Source organism: Agelaius tricolor, unplaced genomic scaffold, assembly GCF_023055355.1.
Source record: "Agelaius tricolor isolate 1412-34295 unplaced genomic scaffold, bAgeTri1.0.p SCAF_1, whole genome shotgun sequence".
Classification (NCBI taxonomy): Eukaryota; Metazoa; Chordata; class Aves; order Passeriformes; family Icteridae; genus Agelaius; species Agelaius tricolor.
The window spans coordinates 53,712,871-53,737,313 of NW_027269261.1; the positions used below are offsets into that span (position 1 = coordinate 53,712,871).

At 39.0% G+C, this 24,443-nt stretch overlaps 1 protein-coding gene across 4 annotated transcripts in view; it reads right to left on the reverse strand.

Moving 5' to 3' along the window:
* Positions 1-24,443, reverse strand: part of TULP4 (TUB like protein 4) — a 163,727-nt gene that overhangs the window by 44,497 nt on the left and 94,787 nt on the right. For all 4 annotated transcript variants that reach the window (XM_071434636.1, XM_071434615.1, XM_071434625.1 and 1 more), the window contains exons 3-4: positions 11,534-11,662; positions 11,056-11,217 (exon numbers count right to left, since the gene is read on the reverse strand). In XM_071434636.1, coding sequence (XP_071290737.1) covers positions 11,056-11,217; positions 11,534-11,662 — 291 coding nt within the window. The remainder of the gene's footprint in view (positions 1-11,055; positions 11,218-11,533; positions 11,663-24,443) is intronic.

Below are 24,443 nucleotides of genomic sequence, written 5' to 3' on the forward strand. Positions count from 1 at the left end.
TTGTCCTGCACAGCTCTGCATTCACAGCTGCCTCATTTTATGTTTTGCTTCACTGACCTTCACTTTCTCAAGATTTAGACCTATCTTTATGCTTTCTTCTTCAGTCTCTTCCCCCATCTTCCCCTACAGGAAAAACTAGGCACCTCAGAAAATACACTTTGCAAAAATGCTAATAAGGTCAACCATTTACACTGTCAGAAGAGGCTGAGCAGTTCAAGGAAGCTGAATTAGTTCTGTTTGCTCTGATTTAGCCACCTGGACAAACTTCAGTATTTATGATAGGAACAGCCTTCACAGCTGTCACCATACTGTCATCACACTAATAGAGATAAATCTATTTTGCTGATCCAAAATTAACTGAACTATAAAGTGATAAATACACAAAATGATAGATCAACCTTTTATTTATGCAGGTAGGCTTAGTAACAAAGAAAGTGCAGGGAAAATTATTGCCATTAATTATTTTCATTCATTAGTCGAACAAACGAATGTCAGTCTTGCCAAGGCTTATCTCCAGCATTCTGCAGTCCATTTAGATGTAATATTAGCATTTTGCTTGGGCTTTTCTTGTTTACTGTTTCTCCACCACAAAGCAGGAGACAGTGCAGCAAACTCCTCTTAGGATACATTAAAAAGCGAAAGTTTGTTTTTTCTCAGTGTCATATTTCTGGCTTTCCTTCTTTTTACCTCAAAATACAGAGAGAAATAAAGAAAAGCAGAGTGAGGGAGACAGCTGGTCTCCTGCTGAATACTTTTTCTATTTCCATTAAAAATTCAGTCACTGTAAAATGAATTCTTGAACTGACACAAAAAGAGACATCACTAAAATTCACATACAAGCTCAGGGGGAAAGCACTAGATTTTTCTTGACTGCCTTTATGTCCAAAAATCTTAGAAGACTGTTTCCTTTGGATGTGAGCAGTTACCAGCCCCCCCCCCCCCCCCCCCCCCCCCCATGGCTGCTACAGCCCAGGATCATTCAGCTAACCACATCTATAAACATACATACAGCGGTGATATTCTCATTCGAGGTCATTAATCCTTTCAAAAGCAGCACTGGCTGAATTACCTGCTTTCAGGCTTGTTCATTCTCTCTTTTACCAAGTCCATAGGATCTAGATAACTATTACAAAGCCATCAAATGAGAAAGCAAAGTAAATCCATCAGAGATCTCAGTGACGAATCCATTTAATAAATATTGAAATACTAAAAACTGGGGATTCAAACTGCACTGGCTTTATTTCTCTCTAAAATAGTATAATGTAGCTGAATGATTGTAAATGAGAAACAGTCTTGCATGCCACTTCAGGAGTCAAAAATATAAGTAGTCTTAAAACCAGGATCTCAAGCTATTAACTACTCTGGACATGTGGGGATAGAAGCAATTGTCCAGGCAAAGATGTTTTATGAAATGTTATATGAAAGCATTCTAGCATATCACAGAAAGACTGATTATTACACATTCTTGTAATGATAGCTGGACTAATTCTGACTTGTGTACTCCAGGCATACATATTTCTATATTCCTTCTTGACTCTCAAGACATTTTTTGAGCAAGCATCTTACAGCAATTAGATTTTTAAGTGAAGAGTTGCCCTCCTATATAATGTTCATGGCATTAATGATATGCCTCAGTTTACTTAAAATGTGAAAAAAATTATATTTGAAGCAGCATGCAAAATGAATAAAAGTCCAACAGCTGAACACCTTCTACAGAACATCTTCTGTGACAATTAATTGGACAGGACTCCAAGCCTGAACCACTGAGTTCCCACAGCAGAAATACTCTGGGATATTCTTCGAGCAGTGTTGTTTTCTGATTGCCCACAAAACTGCCAGGAAAGTCTGCCTCTGAAAACACATATTCTTCACAAACATGCAATTATACATAGCAACTAAAACAACATCTGGTGGGAAATTGCAATTAGTTTTACCAACAAACACTCAATCAGGAAAAGAAGTCAACTGATACACTTGGCAGTCTCCTGCATTATTCCCAAGTCAGGTTTTAGTTATTTCCTGAAAGATATGCTGACTGCTGAAGCTAAAATCTCATTCAGAGCTTTAGAAGTCTGAGAGTTTCTGCTGGGGTTTTGTGGTTTGGTTTTTTTTTCCCTAATTGAAAATAGTATTACTTAGAAACAAGGACAGCACTCTCAACCAGTGAAAACGCAATCCAAAGCAATTTAGAAGCAATGTCCTTGCTGTTTTGAATTTCATAACATAAAATCAAGAAGTCCCTGAGTTAAGCTATACACTGATGGAAGTTAGCTCCTCAACTTCTTCCCTCTCCTTCGAGGTCTTGGGTGCTGGCAGAGAGCAGTAACTCAGCATGGTCAGGAAATAGGTGGAATGGGTGAGGTCAAGTGTAACTGAGTCAACGTGGAGTCAGGCTGAGTAATAAACTGTTACCGAATGAGGCACTGAAGAAGAATGACTATTCTCTTAAAAAGCAAGGAAAGCAAGGAAGGATTAATTCCTTTTTAGCTTGCCAACAATCCCTCAACATCTGAACACTGACAAGAAACTGGATCCTGGACAAAGAACAGAGAGCTCAAGTTGAACACATACAGGACGAAACCTTGATGGGAAAGGTTTTGGAGAATAAAGAGATAATGTTCCTGCTTTCCTCCATTGGTATACTATCTCTTTTTGTCCAATCAATGGAAAGACTATGTGGTATCACTTTCCAAAAATATCACCTTTCCTCTGCTATTACTATGAAACTTGGCCTTTCTTTCCCAGACAAAACCTAGTGCAGAAATCCACAACATCCTCCTCAAGATTCAATCACTCTAATCCCTGTTTTCGGCACCAAGGTTTCAGACTACTTGCAGGCTTGAAGAAATCTGACCCCAAGTTCAAGACCCCATTTGGCTCCTGGTCTTCTTACTAAACTTCCAACAAATTGATGGATTAAGTACCAGTGATGATAAAGTTCAAATCAACCACACTGGCAGCTACATTTATTTTGAAGTGAAAAGACCACAATGCTCTAGATGAACCCAAGGGATCCTGGGGCCAAAGTATTGTCAGCCAAGTGGCTTTGGCAGTGGAATAATGGACTTTTCCTGAAAAATGCTGTAAAACCTTCACAGTTTGGAGAGCTTTTCCTCTGTAAGAATTACACTTTCACTCATGTGCCCTCTCTTGACCAGTTCAAAATCTGAACAAACAAAGCAATTCTCCTAACCTACATAGGACTTCTCCTTAGAAAGCACCTTCCTGCAGAAGGTTCAATTTTTTCCCTACACTGCCTAAAACACAGCCCAAGTGCATGCTGCTCCCTTGCAGAGGTGCACTGCAAAGCCTCATGCTTACTATTTGCCTCAGGGCTGAAGCATAGCACAGAGCTTTTCAAAACCACAAGTTCAAGTAAACTCCCTGTCTCAGAGAACTAAAGACTTCAGGCTATAGAACCAAATCTTCTGTACAGGTGCCAGCAAGGTGAGAGGAGAGGCAAATGACTCCTTTCTTCCTGACACCTCCCACACAGAGACTGGTCTTGTTTCTATTTGCACTCTACTTTGCTGACTCAAACATTGATGCTTCAAAAATGTAAAAACAGCACTGGGTATAAAAATGCTAAGTGGACACATTAATTGAATAGCACAAGTTTTCATCTCTCCCTCCACCTCTGGCTTGTCACTGCCATCAACATTCTTCTTTCCTGAGGGAGGCAAAGACGTGGCAGAATGTGCAGCATTTAAACTTCAGATTCCAGTCAACTAAAATAGCAATATTGTGACCTGAGAGTCAAAGGGAAAGAGTTACAAGGTGCACTATTGAGGCTGATCTGTACATCCTAGTACACCATGCTTCCACAGGGATGCAGAAATCCATTCAGGCATTTGCTTTTTGCACTAACAAACATCAAACACCCTGTCTACAAGGACGAGCAAAACATTAAAACAGTTGTATTACTCCTTTCAGACAGAGTCATTAAGAGAAAAATTTCTGTGCAAGACTCATCTGAAACAGCCCTGACACGAAACACTGCAGGAGCTGCTGAGAAAACGAGCCCTGATGCCGTCAGCCCACAAACAACCCCCATGGCACAGCTCTCATGACTAGAACAAATGGCACCATCTCGTTAGCTCTCCCAGTGCCTTGCCTCTGCAGGCTGGATGAAGAGCAACCAGGGAAAGATTAGGCAAGGCACAGATGAAGCGAGTGGGAAGAAGAAAGCACATTGAAGTATCACCTTATTGCTCTGCTCCTCCAATTACCTGCTCAGTAACTGTGCAGCACAGACCAGGCTTTCTGGCAGGAAAAATTTGTCTGGAATAAACCCACAGATAGATGCCATAGCTCCTGAAGCTGTGCATGAGCCCTAGAGGCTCCAAGGAGAACATCCTTGTTGCCTACCCTCCCCAAAACTCAAGGCAAAGCCTAAAAAGTCTTCATCTGACTACAAAAATCTGCAGTGTAGCTGCTCATTGCTAGTGAAAAAGGAAAGCACAACCAATAAATGACAACAGTGCACCAAGCTAAGTTTACTCCTTCCTTCTTTTTAGAAGCTGTATTCTCAGCAGAATGATGCATAAAAACCTACTTGAGACAAAAAGGCAAAGGAAAAACAATGCTAATACAGCTATACACTGCTATCAGAAAAAAGGGGAGAAAAAAAGAGATATCTATTATTTAGGAAATAGCACAATACAGCCTGAAAACAATATAATAAAAAGAGATGGGAGAAAGAAAGGCAAAACACCACTTAAAATTCACATTACTTTTCCCACAAAATCTGTCACTATTATGTACCATCATAAAAATCAAGTCTCCCAAGCAAAGAGCAAAAACAATGTTACTATCTTCCACCAGTATAAATATATAAAACTCTGCAAAAATATTTAAACATTTTCAGTTTATATAACCCCCCCACATATTTTGTTTACAAAAGGCTGAAATAGCTTAGTAAATATTTACAGACCTCTTAGCACAAGTACACAGAAATCATTAATTTTAATAGCAAGTTTGCCACGAAGGTTTGAAATGCTTCTAAAAACAGTCCAAAATATTAGACAGTTAAGCTGTGATGGGTTTTATCTGTTTGTTTTATATAACAAATGGATTTATCTTGAAAGACAGCTGAAGTCTCCTTCCCCTGTCCTCTTTCTGCATTTTAATGCTGCTGCTCAATTATGCAGCATGCAATGCTAAAATGCTTATATGTGATTTAACCATTGTCTGCAGTCCTTGTGGCTTGAATAAACTGCCTAGTTAATTAATGACACGTCTTCAATGCTATAAAAAGCCTAAAAAGCCTCCAGCCTTTTTTCCCAGTAATCTGAGTAATTCATCCATCAATGAAAATCAGATCTTCCTCAACGACTGTATCTTACAGTGCAATTTTGAGTGGCCCTAGTCATTGTAATCATCATTTGGTAGCCTCTACAATCCAGAATTGCTGGGAGAAAACAATGCATTTTTATATGTTATAAGACACAAAAATACATATATATATATAAATACATATATATATTTTAATATATATAAGACACAAAAATACAATTATTCCCTGGCATCTTTAAGGCTCCTTTATGTGAACCTATAAATCCTTAATAGGAACAAGAATTATTTGAATAAAGACCAAAATAATTGCTTACATTTTCAAATTTTAAAGGCTGTAACCTTTTTCATTTTGTCCTTCTGTCTCTTCATTCATAACAATTATGGTAAATAGCTACCTTCCCCATACTGCCCCAGTTGCCCCTTTGTAGCTCCTTTTCATCATTCTGTCAACTCATTAGAAGGCCATCTTTAAGACTTTTTTCCACAACTCCAGATGCCTGAGAATAATTAAACTTGACCAGTGTGACTACCATAACAGCAAGGACTGCCCAAATTAAATGTGTGCTACAGCACCTGAATAAAACCAAAGCAGGAGGGTGAGTGGGAGCACAAACATCTCATTTCAGAGCCACAGGCAAATGCAGATGTAGGTGGGAAGGCAACAGCAGGGCCCAAACAGATGCAAGATTTTCAAACACTTATAAATTCTGTGGTTTTAAGCTGTGTTCTGGAAGCTAGGTAAGGCTACTATCCTTACTTTCAGCTTAGGAGCTATTGAAAACACCATTCCCTTGAAAAGGTAGTAGCAACTGCAAATCATAGTTCACAGATGAAAACAGGGGATCCAAAAGCAGACTGTACTAAAGGGGATTTATTAGGTAAAATTCCTGCCAAGGACTAAAGCCATACCAAAGTCAAGAACTCTGAGAGAGAAGCTCATGAAATACCTGATGCCACTGATAACCATTTGACAGCATCTCTTGTTAATCAGCTCCTACTGCCCTGATCCTGTGCAGGGACACGTATGGCACCGTGTGCTGTGCCAGCACAGGGATGTCACCCCACCCCACTGCTGGGCCCAGGAACAACACACATCCCCTTCTTCACGTGGAGCTCCCTTCTGGCTCCACCCTGATGCACTGCAGGCAGGGGGAAGGAGCTGAAGCCTGCCCTGCCTCCTGCTTGTCATGGAACAAAGATGCTGCTGAAGCGTCTCTGCGGTTGCCATGGGAATAGGATGGCAAGTGCTGGGAGCAGGAGTGAGTAACAGCTTAGAAACTGCCTCCCTGCACAGCTACTGCAAGCTGCACGAGACTTCCAAAACCACAACATAGAGAGCTCCTGCACGCTGCTTTGTGTTTGATACCATGCAATTCATCTGCTGCTGCTCTCTCTGTTCTCTTCCAGGGCATTACAGGACCTTTCAGTGCACAGGGTATCTGCTCCTAACACGGTGCTGGCTTTTCTGTTTCACCAAGAGCATCATTTTGTCTGATCAGGCACAGAAGAGGCTGAACCTTGGGGCTTGTATTTACACATTTTTAGTACTGCTGCATGTTGCATCGCAATGGGATCAGGTACAACAGTTAATGTCATACCCAGCAGGATGCAAATCAAATTAGCCTGCTTGCTTATATACTTATTTTCAAACCAAACCAAAGGAAGTATGCTGGCAAAGTTCATATATACCTGTATGTATACATACATATATATACACACACATAAAAATACACACACACACATATATAAACACACATATATATATATATAGATATATATGTGTGTATGTGCGTCTGTGTATACATATATGCATAACTGTCATGTCCTAGCCAAACAATCCTGTCCAGTCCCTGAATTTCCACAAATAAAAGCTTACAACAGGAAAAAGGGAGGGGGGAAAACCAGAAATAGGCACTTACACTCACAAAAGTCTAATAATTTGTACTAGCAGAGAAGCAGGGAACAAATATAGGTTACTAGCATCTCCTGGGATATCCAGGAATTAAAATACATTAGTTCATTTTCATTGACGGTTTCCTCTATTGGAAAGTGATTTCCCTTCTCACACACAGAAACAGTAACAGCAACAACCCCAGGGAAGTTCAAGGAGTTACACTATATTGCTATAAACAAAGGGATAATGCTCTACAGTTCCCACCCAGTTCTCTGACACTTTCTCCATCATGAAGAGAGATAATCTCTTTAATGAGTTAAATATAGGGAGAAGAAGAGGGAAAGGGTGGCCTGAGGGCAGCAGTTGTTGACAGAAGAATATCACTGCAAGCTCAGCAAACACACAGGAAGGGAGATAAAGCACTGGAAAGATGTTTTGTATGACTTGTGGGTTTAGGGAAAATCCTCAATTACTTATTGACATTGCTTCTATAATTATAAATAAACCCTTTGGTTAGACAAAAGTGAAGCTCTTCTCACTTATGAAGTCCTCAATCTGCTTGGTATGTACACTCCCTCTTGGAAAACAAGCATGGGAAAATGCCACAGAACTGTCTCAAGACAGGACACAGCCTTCTCTGATATTTCAAATTTATTTTTAATTTCATGTATACTTTTCATCCCTAACATGATCGTAAGTGAGCCTGCTCACCAGAAAAATACTCCACATGACTCCTATAGCCTCTTGCAGCCCTGAAAAAAAACTTTTAAAAACTGCAAGGAAAGTCCCACTCCTGTAATCCCATCCATCCAAGTTTAACACAAGAATGGCACTCTGCCTGAGAGACAGACAGCCCAGTCTTATAAAATCTTCCATTTGTACATCCCCAAGAGCCCAATGGGGCCACATCTTGGCTAGATAGGAGCTCTGGTTCTAAGGTACAGGAGGAGGAAATGCCTGAATGAGTGAGACTACAGACACACTGTGAGGTGAGAAAACTGACTTCTAGTCCTCTGAACTAAACATGCAGAATCACATTCAAAAGGCCTATGTATAGAATTGGCTGAAGAAGCCCTCAGCTCCAAGTCCATACTCGAGATCTGGGTGTGAACTACAGCAGAAATCTGCCGATGACCTTCAGGAGAAGTTCATCTGAGAGAGATGATGCTGAGGGAAAGCACTGCAGTCAACCATGTGACTCAAAGTAAGTTTGTCCCCAGCAAACAAGGAGAGCTCAAAAAACCTGAAAAACAACTCAGCCACAAGAAGAATGGTAACACTCTCTTCCTAAAAGAAAATGCAGAACAATTTTGGCTCGTATTAATAAAATCAGCCGATAACCAGGGCAGAGTATGTACCACATCAGTTAAAAGATACAATTATATGCTCAATTTCAGCAGGACTGTAGTCCACCCTGGCCACCTCTGTAGCTCTCATCCCATCTCTACACATTAGCCACTACCTCAAAGGTGCTTTACTTCAAGCACAGTAATGACACAAACCCAGAGGCCATACACACTGTCCAACAAGATGATGGTGCCAATATTGCAGCTCCAGTCTTTCCTTGTCCCCAGCAGAAAGGTGGTGGTAGGAAATTACCCTCCTCTTGCAGAGCTGCCACACAGCCATCCATAGCAAGGAGTGACAGCTTACTGGTGCTGAATATACAGGAGAAAAGATGGAGGAGACAGGAGAAACCACCAGGATGCATGCAGAAGGGAGTGAAGGAGAAAGTCGAGAGAACTGAAGAGTGAAGTGAACAGACACACTACACTGAACAGATTTCTATCAGGATAATAGAAACATGATACTGAACAATAGAATCCCCCAGAAATGTAAATTTTAAAGATAATTGTGTTAAAGGTCACGGGACCGTGGTGTATAATACTTTCCAGGAATACTTTCACCAGCAACCTTCAAGGTGCCAGAGGGGTAACAAAAAGAACAGTAGAAAAGTCTAAATTTAAATGCCAACATTTATCTTTCAGTCACTGTACTGACAAGCAGAGTACATTAAGCAATAGGGAAGATGCTGAAGCTACTGTAGACTAGAATAGTACTCTGTTCTCATTTGCACACATACCAATCAGGAGAAAATTTGAGTAAGGCAATAAGCTAGTAAGGGTATCCATTTCCATAAACATTTATTTATGTATAATGTATGCAACGTCCTTCCCCCCCGTTTGCTATTTTTAATTTGAACTGAGCATAGTCTCTCACCCAGCACCTCTGTGATTCATGTTTCCTCGTGCCTCCAGAGGCAAGTACATCTAAATATATTTTAGAAGATCACTTCTTTCCACCAGCTCCAGGGAATAGTACAAAGATCCATCATCACTTAACATGCAAACCCCTGCAAACCACATAGTTAGGGAGAACTGTGCAGAGCAACATCAAACTCGAGGCTGGTTTGGGTCTCTATTTCAGTGAATTTGTCAGCAGCAGAGTCTGTAAGTCAAGCAAGTCATTTTCACATAGCTGGAATTGGCCATTATGTTCGAAAGCATTTATCTGGACACTGAACAAGTGTTTGTTTCCTGGAATAAGCACTTATGGAGCATCCAGATTAGAAAGTACAAACATATTGGCTAAACTGAATTAAAGGCAGTCAGCCACTCCAAATTAAACACTCAAGTGAAGATATTTCCAAACACAGTAGCAACAACTGAGCATCACACAAATGGGGTAGCCTCATGTTTAAAACATAGGACTGAGAGCTATTAGATCTTAGCTTCCCCTCCTACTTGTGCTGCTTGTCTCTTCCTCTTGATCTCAAGTAAATTATTTATTGTCAAGATTTACATTTCCCTAGATTCAAAAAGAGGCAGGCAGGCTCGCTGGCTTTAAAAAGCAGTATTGCAATAATTAATTCATTATTCTATGCAGAGTACTCTAAAATTATTAGATGCTGCTGCAGAAATGTATATTATTAGTGATATTATATTTCACTAGCAATTCCCAAAATAACTCTACCTTGGATGAATTTATAGTATTCTAAATTGAGTGGTACCTTGAGTCTTGAACCAGAATCTTTTCCATGGTGGTGTAAAATGAAGGAAGGAAAACAATCCAGCTGTGATCCTAACAGGGTTTCTCTTGGCACTATTCTATGGCCATCATTTCCTTCAGCACTGCCTTATACACCCATTCACAACCACAGTGGCAGCAAGCATGAGGAAGGAAAGACCAATCCAGTCAGCTCAGCAGTGAAAGGCAAGGGAGCAGTGTAAATCCTGCAAATGAAACCAGTGCTCCTGTGCTCCAGCCATGCTGGAAATGCTGCTGTGTCCACTATCATATAATTGTTCAGAAAAATAGTAAAGAACATTTTTTTAACTGGCTTTTTCAAAGCTCAGCAAAACTTATTCTTTTAAATTTTATTTGCATAAGGTTGAGACATCTCTTCAACACTCAATTACATACATGTCCTTATGTGAATGCAAAACATAACCATATGTGCTGCTGGAACTGCTTCTGCTGCAAGTGCAGACTGGACAAACCTACACAGAAATGTCCAATCAGATGTTTAATAGTCCAGGCTGTACCTCTGCTCAAATGCAGAGATAAGATAGCTGTAACAATAAATTAAGGCTACAATTAACAGATTCCTGTCTCAAACAACTAACTTTGAATAAGACCGTGTGTGAATGAGGGTGAAAAGTGATGACAGGGAACTTGGTACACTATCATATTCACCTAATAACAACAACAGGATTAACCAAATTTTCATTATCAGTGGGAGCAGCAGTTTTGATGGAAACTGATCTTACCACGTGACCATTTTACTTCGTAACTTTTTAAGAGGTGTATTCTATAGCACAACAATGCAACCCAAGCAACACCCCTAAATGCCCCATTTTCATTACCTGTTGGTCATCTGGAGTCCATATGCCACAGGTGATCTGACTCTCCAAGTTTATTTCTGAAGACCAGTGTCTTTGTCCACTGACTGAACCGACCAGCACAAATCCATCTCTATAGGAGATAAGTGCCTGAGTCCCATCATGGCTCCATGTGAAGTCGCTTACCTTAACATATCAAAGACAAGAAAATAGATATATGAGCCATGTAGGATTTCTTTTGCTGTTTTAATAAAAGGCAGCAGTGCACAGAATGAGACAGGTCAATTATTAACCCAGATGAAGCTCTGATGTCATGCCTACTGGAGAAAGCACTGTGCTTGCCAAGTGCCTTTGTGACAATTCTTGCACGTTCCTTTCAATAAACAAATGTTTCATTTTCTCCTGTGCTTTTTGAAAGGTACAAAGTCTCATTCCTTGCCCTCTTCATTTGGCTTCTCAGGAGCTGATCCCTCTTGGCTGCAGAGAAAAAATGCATACCAACCTGTGCCCCACGATCGTTCACGAGCTCCACAGACCATCTGCCTTCGTATTGTATCCAAACAAATATTCCTCCATCTGCATCGCAGGTTGCTAATTTCTGGAATGGTTCATTCCACCTCACCAGCACAACCTTAAAAGATTACAAACAAAACCAGCATTACTAAAACTGCATGTTGTGCTAACAGTTATTTAGCAAGAACCAGTTAAACAACACTGCCAAATAAATATCATTGCATTTAAACCCTAAAGAAGCACAAAATAGCAATTTTCGGCCCAGCATTAGGCACCTCTCAAGAACAGCTGGAATCATTTTGCCATGGTTGTCAGGAAATGCACAATCTCTCACTGTCAGGCCTTTTTAGAAGGCACTGCACACTTTCAATAAAATCACAGGGAGCACTGGAACACAGGACTCCATTATAGAAGCTGCAAACAGGAAGCCCTGCACAGATTATCCAACACTCCCTCAAATGATTCCCCCACTGTAATCTCAGAGACTGTCAGACTCTTCAACAAATCATCACCTCTTGCTGACTTCAAATAAAGTGGCATGCTCTGCACACAATTTAAATACTCATATTCAAAACAACCCCTGAGAGTCTCAAATTATTAAAAAATAGAAATTTCATACGAAAGTTGCTTTGCTACTGAGTGCAGAAGGAATACAAAGCAGCTTTAGGTTCTTCTCTCCACATTAGAGCTATCTGAGCTTTTCTGGAGAACCTAATAAAGTCTAAACCAACCAATTGCTCTCTCATTTTTAATTAATACCAATTAAAAAAATACAGTATCTCTCGAGACCTCAGTATAAAACTGAAAAAAGCATGTCATCCAAGAGCCTGAAGCAAAAATTAGCAATTAAACAATTTACCTTCTGTTAGTGACTTTTTCTTAAAAAACATTTTTTCCAAATTAGTTTTATTTCAAAAAACCATTTTTTCCAAATTAGTTTTATTTCAAAAACATGCAGATATATATGGGACACTTACATTCACACACAAGTAAATTCCCCCCCAGCTATTTTACTGAGACAGAGTATGCAAACAAAGTAAACATGTATTAAATACTCAATTAGTAGAGTGTCATTTCAACTACTTAATAAACATCCAGCTGTAATGACACTTTTTCATAAAACTAAATAGATAATTAATCATCTAAAAGCAACAAGCAAAATTTTCCTGAAATATATTTTGCTGTTTACAGAGAGAGACTGATCCTCCTAAAGATTCCAGTCCCAAGATGAGATCTAAGTAGACAGACCCTTCCTGCTTCACAAAGAAATCAGCATTCATTTTCAGAACTAGGATATAGATGTGCATACCTAAAATCTAAACTTGACAGCTGAGGGATGATCTTACACTTATTCAGAGTGTCAAGGTCACAGCTCAAGAATGTGTCTACCACTGGAGCTGACCAGCCTGGAGCATCCACCCTTGAACTATTAAACAACCACAGGAAAACCATTTCTTTGTTCATACATAAAGCTTATGGGGAGAAGCAAGTATGACAAATGACCTCTCTGTTGTTACACTGCTTAGACGAATCCCATTTGAGATTTTGCAGAAAAACACTGGCTTCTACTTAATATAACCTTGCAGCTGCACTCTAAGTCACTAGTCCTGTTTCCAGCTGGGCAAATTATACAATGCCCCTAGATGGATTATATCACACTCAGCTTCTAAAAAAAATTCTTATGTTGGAAGAGCAGTAAATAAAATATTCCATTATAGCAATGCAAGCAGATGCATTTTGTTGGAGGTTTCATTCTATCCCTTCCACCTAAACAAGAATAGCACAGATTTGTCAAAATTTTGTTTTCATTTTGGTATAAATCAAATCCACAGAGCCATAATTTCATTCACCCTGAGGCAAAATGCAACAATGAAGTAAGTGTACTTGCCAGCAATGCCTAACAGTATTATGAAAGAAGTGAAGAAAAACTCAAGGATAACATTGAAAAAAAATCTTCATCTTTAAAAGCTGGGAGCTGCTGAGGCTAATGATGACCATTAATGAGTGGAAAGTACTTATCATCACCAAAACACCAATCTTTCGACACTTAAACACTGCTCATGTTTCACAGATCACACCAAATGAATTCTGCATCAAACCAGAATGAATTGCTGGACAAAATTTAGGAAAAAAAAGAAAACTAGTTGTTCAAATAACATGAATGCTTTAGCTAACATCATTAAGAATGCTACTGCCTGTCTTAAGATTGCCCTGTTCAGTCTGGCAAAGATTTGAGATAAACACACTATTTTATAAATTAGACACACAAGCTGACTTTGTAATATGAATTATGGGCAAAGTGACAAGAGTTACTTTGTTGTGTTTTGTTTCTTTTCTATTTTAAACAGGAATCTTGTTAAAACTTGAAAATTTTAATTCAGATTCTGTACAACCTGTCTTTTGTTTAGACTTGATAAAATATCCAAGAGTACATTTGAATGTAAACAAGATTAACTAGAGCCTCCATCCATCTCAATTAGATACAAATTAGTAACTTCCAAAATAAACTTATTGCTTTATAATGAGAAATGAAAGCAAGACAATGATTTTTCTATACCTTCTGATAACAGCTTCATAAGGAAGCAAATTTGTAATTTGAAAATTCAACCCATTTAAACACAGAGCAAATATTATTTTATGAGGTCATTTTAAAGATGATGCTGTAATTTACATTTAACATCTGGCTACAGGTGCTGAGTCCACAACTGCTTTGAGTATTTCCAATTTCATGTTAGACACTTAGCATGCTGAAGAAGAGATAAAGAAAGGAAGGATTGCCCCGAGTATTAAGATGACTTTTGGCTTTTATGTTGGCTCAAATGTAAAGCATATGAAAACATGTCCCATTGATAGTGCACTTAAATAACGCATAAGCTTGAATTACCCCTCTACAAAGAGGAATTTTACTGCTAACCCATAAATGCAAAGATATCATTACTTTCACTAACAGCTTCAAGTCACAGAGGACCCATTTCTACTTCTGCCTTTATGGTTCTCTGCTTTCTACTTAGCATCTTCACACAGGTATTGAAGGTCTGAACTGTTTTATCTTGTACTCAAAAGAGCAAGAATGTTGGTACACAAAAGTAAGTTGTCTGGGGACCATTTGTGGTCCACACAGCCTTTCTATATTGTCCAATTATTTTTGTTTGCTGGTTGGTTGGTTGTGGGTTTTTTTAATTCTATAAAAACACAAATTGTGCTTGTTCTACTCTTGGAAAAAAAAAAGTATCACAGGTATTAATCAGCTTCTAAACAACTGTCTTACACAGGATAGGATCTCTCATGAATAAAACTTGGCCTGAGATATTAAATACAATGTAAAGGCCAACAATTTGCCCCTAAACAGGATGCTTTCCACAAAGCTGTGAGCTTTTGAGTCAGCCCTATGTTTTCTTTGAGCTCCTTTTTATACAAGGAATAGTGGTAAAATATTCGTTTTAAAAGTTCAGCATTCAGGACCTTCAACACCTCTGGTTTAATTACCAACTTGATGTTTAGGAATTAAATTTAATTAATCCTAAATGTGCTAGAAAGTCTACCCAAGAACTGACTGCATACTTTAATGCTGCAAACAATTATCTATTTAAGATTTTAGACAAGAAATTTTGAGTAACTGTAGTTTTGGAGTAGCAAATGTGTGAGTTATAGCAAATGTGATCTCTTCCCAATGGAAATCAGGTTTGATAATCGAAATTTATTACATGCTATTGAAACTTTTAATAATTTTTTCACATTTTTCTAACACAATACAAGACCACTAAAATCCAAAGCATTTGGAGAGCTTTTGTTATTCCTAATTTCGATACGGTTTTTGAAGGAGATAATTGAAAATATGACCCAAATCAGTTTTGCAAGAGCAGAAGTCCTTTATCTAGAATACCACACAACAGTCATTACTGAAATCTTATTTCTGTACATACAGTACATAATTGCTAGAGAAGAGAGGGACAAACATCTACAAAAAAATAAAAGAGGTATGTAACTAGGGCAATTAGTTCCTAGAGTTCCTTACCAAATTTAGATAGATTTTATTATGGATGTACTGTAGTGAGTCACAGTGACTCATTTTTTCAAATCTCTGATCCTCCATCCATTTTACTGGGGAAAGGCATATGCTCTAAAGATAGAGGTCTTCTCCAGCATTCATTTTCACATATGCTATGGATATGTGCTTGCAGATGGACTGCCACAGCAATAGAGAGCAGAGAATACTCCATGCCAATGTTTGATTACTGCCCAATTTGCTACACCTGAAGTGCCACATTCCTGTATCCAGCATGAGCATTTCTGCAATTACAAGTGAAGTTGACATCTTTGCACAGTGCCCAGGATGAGATGCATTCTAACTCCACTGAGCATATGGAATAGCTGGCCTTTCCCTCCCCAGATAAATCATACTACATTTCTAATGCTATTGAAAGTTATTGACATAGTTCCACCTTCCAAGCAGTGGCAGCACGAGACCTAACTGTTTCCAGGACAGAATAACAAAGGAGATCAGGCTATTGCTTACAGAAGCCCAGTACAGTACTCAGTCTATCCAAAGGCGTCTTCAAATCCTAAGCTTTTAGGAAAGTACTCAACTTTTTAAAGGAACATATAAAGGTTGAAAAAAACACTGACAAAAGGGGTTGGACAATCTACCTGGAATCACTAAGCATCACCTATTTGCTTTATCAAGTAGTCCTGTCATGCAACTCCCTAATAAATACATTGGTCTTTAGTCATGGATACAACTAAGGATAAATATGTGCATACAGTAGGTGCAACACACGGGCACACATTACAGTTTATTACTGGGCACAGAGCTGAAAAAAATCCCTAAGTGTATCTTCTAAAGAAAAAAGATGGGTGGGGAGTGGGAGCAGAAATGGAACACAGAAGTACAAGAACCAGAGAAAACACCTTTACGTGCAGTAAAGGCATTTCAGTGCCTCTCCCTCCATTGTACAGAGAGATACAGCTACACATATATACACATATATGTATATACATCACATACCTATAACATGGGTATGTGCATGAATACACATCCCTATCAATGCTTGAGGAACCTGTGCCAGCTTTGTACATTCACTAGCTAACTGTAGCTAATTAAGTAAAGTGGCTTTTTGTAACTAAAACATAATTTGGAAGTTGGAACAGGCCCCCAGAATAAGCAGTAGAGTTGCAGTTAACGAGCTATTGCTTCTCACCATACTTTACCTATAACCAATATTTAGCTCTAAATGGTTCTGCAAATGTTTTGTTCAATTAAACATTTAACTGTCTTTTAAATATTAGTATTTTTTAGCATAAAGGTTCTCTAAGTTTTCTCTCTCCTAGTTTCTCACACTGCAGATTGTTTGCAATTGTTCTTACTTTCACCTTCCCTTATGACCTTTATTTTTGTGCCATTACAATAATGTCAGGATAATTCTCTCCATTCAAACTAATTCAATCACACAAAGAGCATCAAGCAAGTATTTCTCCTCCTAATAATACCAGACAAAAAAGCAGCAGATGTGTTAGACAGCAAGCTGGCATCACCCATTTTTCCTATCCTCCTTGTCTTCTATTGCATTCTCTAATGATACACTCCCTATCTCTCCCACACCTGCAGAGCTCTGACTTTTTGTTTCCAGTGACATTACAACCGGATGAAGTGCCTCATTTGCATATGGAGCTGTCACCTTCCTAGGTATGATACCCATCAAGGAATTATTATTACTAAGAAACTACTACTATTAATAACAAACATTGAGCTGCAGCTAAAGAATGGCAAATCTGTAATGGCATTTACATTTCTTGAAAAAAATTGCCAACTCACAATAGGGGCTGCAGGTTACAGAGGGTGTAAATGAATGGCAAAGAAGCTCTGGGAGACAGAAAACACCAAAATTCAAAATTCTTCATATTTCTCTAGACTAAACAATAAAAGTGAGCTCTCCTCCTAGAAGGGCTGGAGCAGCCTCCAGATGTCTGAGGGACAGATGTCATGTAATATTCCCTATCCCTATCCCTCAGGATAAGCTTTGGTCAGTGGTGCCCTGTGCCGAGGGCACAGCAGCTGCTCACAGCCCCCAGGGTTCAGCTGCTGCCACTGGCACAGCTTTGCACTGCCACTAGTACATCCTGTATCCCAGGATCCTACATTTTCATTGAAAGAGGTGTATTATCCTGCAGCTGCTGTCATCTTGCTTGTTCTGCTCTTTGAAAAGGAGTTTCAATTCTTTTATTTTTCTTTTAAGCTTACAATCTGATTTCATGGTATAACATTGTCAATAAGCTAAGCATGTCACCTGGGGACTTTGCCTTGCGCTAAATGAAATCAGAGGTAAGGCTGGACCAGAAAGAAAGTGCTGACCTTAATGGACATGAAAGGTCCAACCCTGTACCTTCTCCTGACCACAGACTTCTCTGTGGCTTTCATGTGAAACCCTACTCCAAATCCCTAACTCAAACACCTCAGGTAAAGCTCTGAAGTTAAGTTCAATGTGGGATACATCAGCTCTGTGCCATTTTGTTAGACACACTTCCTCTAACTTTTTCCCCCTTTCTCCTTGGTGTTTGCTTTCATAATGCTCAGGGCACACCAGGCTAACAAAGTCTGGGATCACCTGTGGATCTGCAGAAGGAGAAGGGGCCAGGTAAAGAGCAGTGCAGCTCACCAGGAACAACCCTCTGAGTATGTGCAGGGGAGGTATCCATTCCCCCAGCGCTCACTTACTCTGTGTGTCAGTGGCTGGTAGCCTCTGCAAGTAACAGTGTGGTTTTTGCTCACCCTCTGGGAAGAATGTTGATGCTCCCCAGCAAGTTTTGTTAATTTGCTTTGCAGATGAATGACGAACACACCTATTTTTAAAAGGTATCTTGAGGTTGGCATCCAACCCACCACATATACCTATTTTTGAAAGGAATCATATGGTTGGCATGAAATCCCTAATGGATGCCAGTCTGATCTTTAAAAGCTTGAGGAAACTATTTTGGCAAATAGACAATGGCAAAAAAAAATTCTTTTGAGAGTTGTTTTGAGGAAGGAATGCCTTTAGTGTAAGATGTTGTCTTAAAAATACCTAGACTGTCAACATCTCACTGAATACATTTAAGGGCCTTGACAGTAAAGTGCCAAGATGAGGACTCAGAAAGGCTCTAAAGCTTTACACGTCTCCTTAAGTGATACACTTCATTTTAAGAAATACACCCTCCTCAATGTCTATTAGTCCCAAGGATTTGCCACATAACTATTTTATTTGTTCACAGAACACAGAATGTGTTACGGTATCGCCTACTTCAGAGGAAAACAGGCCCAAGACTCCTCACAGGTACCAAACAGAAAGTATCATGCTCCTATGAATGAAGTGGCTCACAGTTCTAAAGGAATTCCTCTTTTCACTTTGGATTCACCACATTTAATTGTGACTTCAGAGAACCACAGTTTTGTGGGACATTAAAAAAAACCCCACACCAACAGAAATTTGCTGTATCCAAAGTATATCCCATACATATGTTTGGGGAGCAGAAGATTTGACAGGTCAGAACAGAAGGTTGGACGTGAGAAAAATAACAGGTGATATGAATATAACATGGATGAGAAGATGTTGGTATCTAGCTACTGGTTCTCAGTGGGGTAAGTTTAACTATTCCTTCAAGGGCTATTAAAGAAAATAGTTGGTGATAATCTGAAGGAAAATAATTAAGGCATGAAAAATTAAGACTTAGTGACCTATACGCACAAGATAGCTGCACACTCTTATGTTCTTGAAAGGGAAACTGGTGGAGGTCTGCTCTTCTCCCATCTTGCACACAACAGTGTGACAGTGAGAAGGTCTATGGTGTGCTTTTGACTCCTTTCCCTTTACAGGGATCCTCAAGTCCCAAAAGCTCTTTCACAGAAAAGACAGCTGTTTCCACAGAAAAACAGTTTTAAAGTTAAGCCACACTCAGTTCCATTGAGGCAAATTCCTTTACAGCATGCACATTCCTACCACTGTCTCTTGTCAATGGTCATCCTGTACTTGGGCTGTAAGATATGTCTGTTTAATTGCCCATACATACTCCATTTAAATGCAAGGGTAAGTCCAAGTTAAATAAAAATGAATCAAAACTGAATGTTGGGAAGAATGACCAAAGGATAAAATAGTACTTTCATTGCCTTCCTCTGTAAGAAAAAGATTTCACTTTGTTGTAGCTTCCAAACAGATAAAACACTGCAATAAATAATGCAGAGACAGCTATTTTAGCTCAAGATGAACAACCATTTTGCTATAAGATCAAAAGACCAAAAACAATATTGTTCCCCCTCTTTCTAGCAAATCACCGATGAGCACCATTAGGAAAGGTTAATTCCTGTTAAAATAAGACACATGCAATAACTGTGCTGAGCTGGAAGTTCCCTGGGTTTGAGCATTTATGGTGAGTATTTTCCCACAAGAAAAAAAAAAGGCAGTAGATTTAAAATCTCTGGTATTTAGTGTACACTAAATTAAAAGTACATGAGTCTAATGCTCATTTAACTAACATCTGACAAAATTACATTACAGATGGTAAAAATCAGGACCATTTCAAAAACCTAAACATTTACATTCACTTTTGGACTGAGTACGAGAAGCTCATTATAAATGAACCTTAAGAACAAAAATAACGCTCACTGACATCCACCAATGCCTCATCAGGGCTATATGAATTCAGAGTCCATACACATCTTTGTTAGAAGTTTTGAGGGAAGAAAAAATCCAACCAAAACACCCCAAGCATAAAGCAGATTTAAAATACTTACTATCTTTTTTTTTTTTACTGGCTAAAAATAGAGAAAAATATTGGATGCCGAGATAGAGAAACCTTGTAAGAGAATCTATGGCTTTTCTTGTCTCTCTTCCTTTTAAAAATACCCAAATATCCACCTCCTTAAAAAATCCAAAAAAATTAAAGAGGAAACAGATTAACAATAAACACTACTGAAAACCATTCCAACTCTGAATCAACTAGCTCTGCTCTACTTTCTAACAGCATCTACTTAAGAATTCCTGCACTATCTTCCCACCTTGTAAATGGTATTTGTTCAGGAATATCCCCAGGGCAATGTATTGCTGCAAAAAGCCAGTGAAGTGACTATGACAGACAGACTCTCCCTTATACTCAATCTCCCCAATTCAGTGGCTAAAAATTCCTGATCAAGTGTTCATATAATAGTGAAATATAATTTTATAACTTTACATGCATATATTAACCGAAAAGAAATTATTCAAGAAGGAAAAAAATAATCTACTAGGAAATTTTAAAATTTTAAACTCTTAAAAATGTAATATAAATTCTGTTATATAAAACTGTGCTAGTTAACAAGAGGAAGGAGGTAACATAAATTCTTCACTTTCTGGAGTATATTCTGAGAAGTGCCAGAAAAATAATGGTGTCTCACGACCACACACAGAGGATCTGCCCCTATCAAATACACTAAGTCTGTTTATCTCAAATATACCAAGGTGACAGATAATTTTTTGCTCATCAGATACTCAAACTCATACAGCACAACAGTTAAGTAACATTATTCCAGGTTTCTGAATATCATCATTATATAATGACATTTTATAATCAGAAGCTGATCAGTGACTATCTTCAGGATTTTACAGGTTAGAATGTAATTTAGCTTGAACTTGCTTAGATTAAATCACTGTAAAGGTCCATCAAACAAGCCTTAGATAGAACCTGACTGCAGCACAAAATTCATGCAAGTCCTCTCCAAGGAGATGAACTTCACTCCTTAAGAGATACAGTAAAAACTTGATTTTTGTCAGCCATGTAAACAGAAAAGACCTTAAAATTCACAAGGAGCATCTGAGAGTGTTGTCCAAGCATGATTATTTCCCCAAGAGCTACAATACTTCAGCCTCAGTTATTTTTTTCAAACACAAGGAACTAAAAATAAACCAAACTTCAGCAGAAGCACAGATCAGCTCTCCAAATCTAGTATAATCTCCCAGGTGATAATAGCTGGGCACTAATGTAATTAAGCTGAGTTATAAGGTGGATTTGAGACAGATGGTACAGCTGGGCACTTCACTGCTGGAGTGGGACTACTTTGCTATCTGAAATGCCCAATTATTGTTATCCCAATCATCAAGCCCACCCATATGACCTCTGTGTGAGTTACACACCATTATAGAACATTTCTGTCCACCTGAGGAATGCTGGTGACCTTTTATTAGTCACAGATACTGAGAAAAGAAAGCAATTATATACATTTTTATTGGACTGCCTGGATTGTCTTTGTGTGACTCATGGAGACTGTGCATCCCTAATCCTTTTGTGAGACTGAGGAAACTCCACCTTGAAACTGTTATTATATAAACATGTTATTTTGCAAAGGTAGGACACCTGCTTTGACTTCCAGCACAAGGCCACACCTGAACCCCATCTGCTGGCTGCCCCAGTGGGGTCACTCATACGAGGTTCAGCTAGTGGTGTTTAGGACATGTAAACAGTTGTGTTTATCAGCTATTGAAGGGACTGTATAAATGCTGAGATGGACATAGAGAACAAAGTGGAAAATGAAATCGTGTTACTTCCAAGAAGGACAATATGAGGGAGGGAGCAGTCAGTAAAACAGGGAATGCAGAAAGGGCAGAAAAGTCACTCAGCACCTTCACCTCTCAGGACAGAAAAGTATAAAGAGGAGAATTAAATTAACAACACAATAACTAAAATTCCCAATATTTACATGCAAGACATTCACTTTAGCATATTAGAATAAATAAGACAACAGATACCTACCAAGAATTATTTTCTTAATATATACACACATATATTGCCCCTGTGGAGGCTCTGATTCAGGCTTGAGACACGCTGGTCCACTTAATTTGCAATAATATGATACAAACTTCTGACAATGTGAATACCAGATAAAGAAATGCCATACTCTAGGAAATGCCAAATAGCAGATTTTCAAAATGCTATCCTTGCTTTGGCCGGCCTGCAATTCTGCACAGACCGTTTTCAGAGCAAACCTCTCTTAGGAAGTTTTATCTACATTTGCTATTTCTCCGTGAAATAAAAACTGTATCATGATTCAGTTGGCCAAGTGACCAATAATTTCCCTTGCCTGACTTTCCAGAGAACACAAGGGAGCTATAAATACAGGGTTAAATTAGTTACTTGGACAGGCAAAGTGGACAACCCCAGAAAGCACAAATCACTGCTATTGTTTACCACTGTGGCACACAGAAGTCTCAACTAAAATTGACCCCCATGTTGTTGGAACTGTACATGTTATGATCAAGCCTTTGGAGATTTTAGGCTTGAAGACAAAGCAAAAACCAGGCTAGGGAAGGTTTGCTCTACAGAACTGTAAAATTACTTTTAGCCTCAAGAGGGGTGAACTATAGGTTGGGAATGTAATCCCTGGGTTGTAGGGGTCACCGTGACACTGTCAGAGTGCCGGCAGGAAGGGTGATAGGTAACACATATCTAAGGACAATATCACACCTCATCTAACGCAAATATTAACAAATGTATTGATTACCAGCGGTTCAAAAAGCAGTTTTCAAGGAACTGAGGTAAAACTGACTTGCAGAGACCAAAGAGCAGCAATATTCAACCTTAACAACCCGACCAGTAGAGGAACCACAGACTAGAGATGGAAGTTGTCTGATCTGTATCCAAGAGCCTGAGCCAGCTAGCTTATATGCACTGCATCACTTGAAAGTAATTTTTATAGTCTAGTTTATCCTTTGCTTCACTCAAAAAAAAGAGGGAGGAAAAGCAGTAAGTACAAACATTTCTGTTCTTTTTTTTTTCCCCCTCAGTAAAATCCTTAAGAAAATTTCACCAGGCAAAATGAGCAGATGTTTTCCATCTCAAGTCACTTGCATGTCAACCGGCATATGGAACATTCAATGTTTAGAATACATTTTGGGGTCATCATTAATGGCACGGGGTCCAGTTGGACACTTGTCACTAGTGGTGTCCCCCCAAGGTTCAACACTGGGCCCAGTGTTGTTTAACTTGTTCATGAGTGACTTGGACAAAGGGACAGATGCCTCTTTGGAGGTTTCACTGACACTCAAAGCTGGGAGGAGTGTCTGACAGCCCAGAGGGCTGTGCAGCCCTTCAGAAGAGCTGGAGACAGGAGCAGAGAGGAACTGTCTGAAGTTCAGCAAAGGCAAATGCAGGGTCCTGTCTCTTGGGAAGAATAATCCCAGGCACCAGAACAGGTTGGGGGCTCACCTGCTGGGAAGCAGCTCTGCAGAGAAGGACCTGGAGGTCCTGGTGGATATCAAGCTGTCCATGAGCCAGCAGTGGGTCCTGGTGGCCAAGAAGGCCAATGGCATCCTGGGGTGCTTTGGGAAGAGCATTGCCAGCAGGTCTCTGACTGTCACAGTCCAATGAATTCAACCTCAAAACCAGAAAACACTGACCCCTTATCTACAGCATTATTTCAGACAGGGCTGAAGAAAACACTTGCCTTCATTCTATGCATAATTTCCATTTCTTTATGATTTACAGATTTTAAAGTAAGTTTTGTGCTTCTTAAAAAGAGTTTTAAGGCATGGAAAGCAATCCAAATTTTGAGATATTGTATTAGAGGTAAATAATAAAATAAAAGAATGCATACTGGCAAAGTAGTCATGCAAAGGGTCAGCAAGTACTGGAATGACATGAAAAAACAAGGAAGGCACGATATTATTAAATGTTACTGTAAGAAATAGAATGATATTCAGGAAACTGTACTTTAGGTTAAATATCAAGTAAAGCTTTCAGCAATGAATGGAATAGTTGAACGGTCTTCTAAAAGAAAAGGTGGAATGAAGCCAACCTTTGGAATCACTTCATACAAACTTTCACATATTGTAAAAAGGTATATTGCAGGGAATTTTTTTTAACTGATGTGGTTATTGAAGTTCAGTGGTTCTCTTATTAAA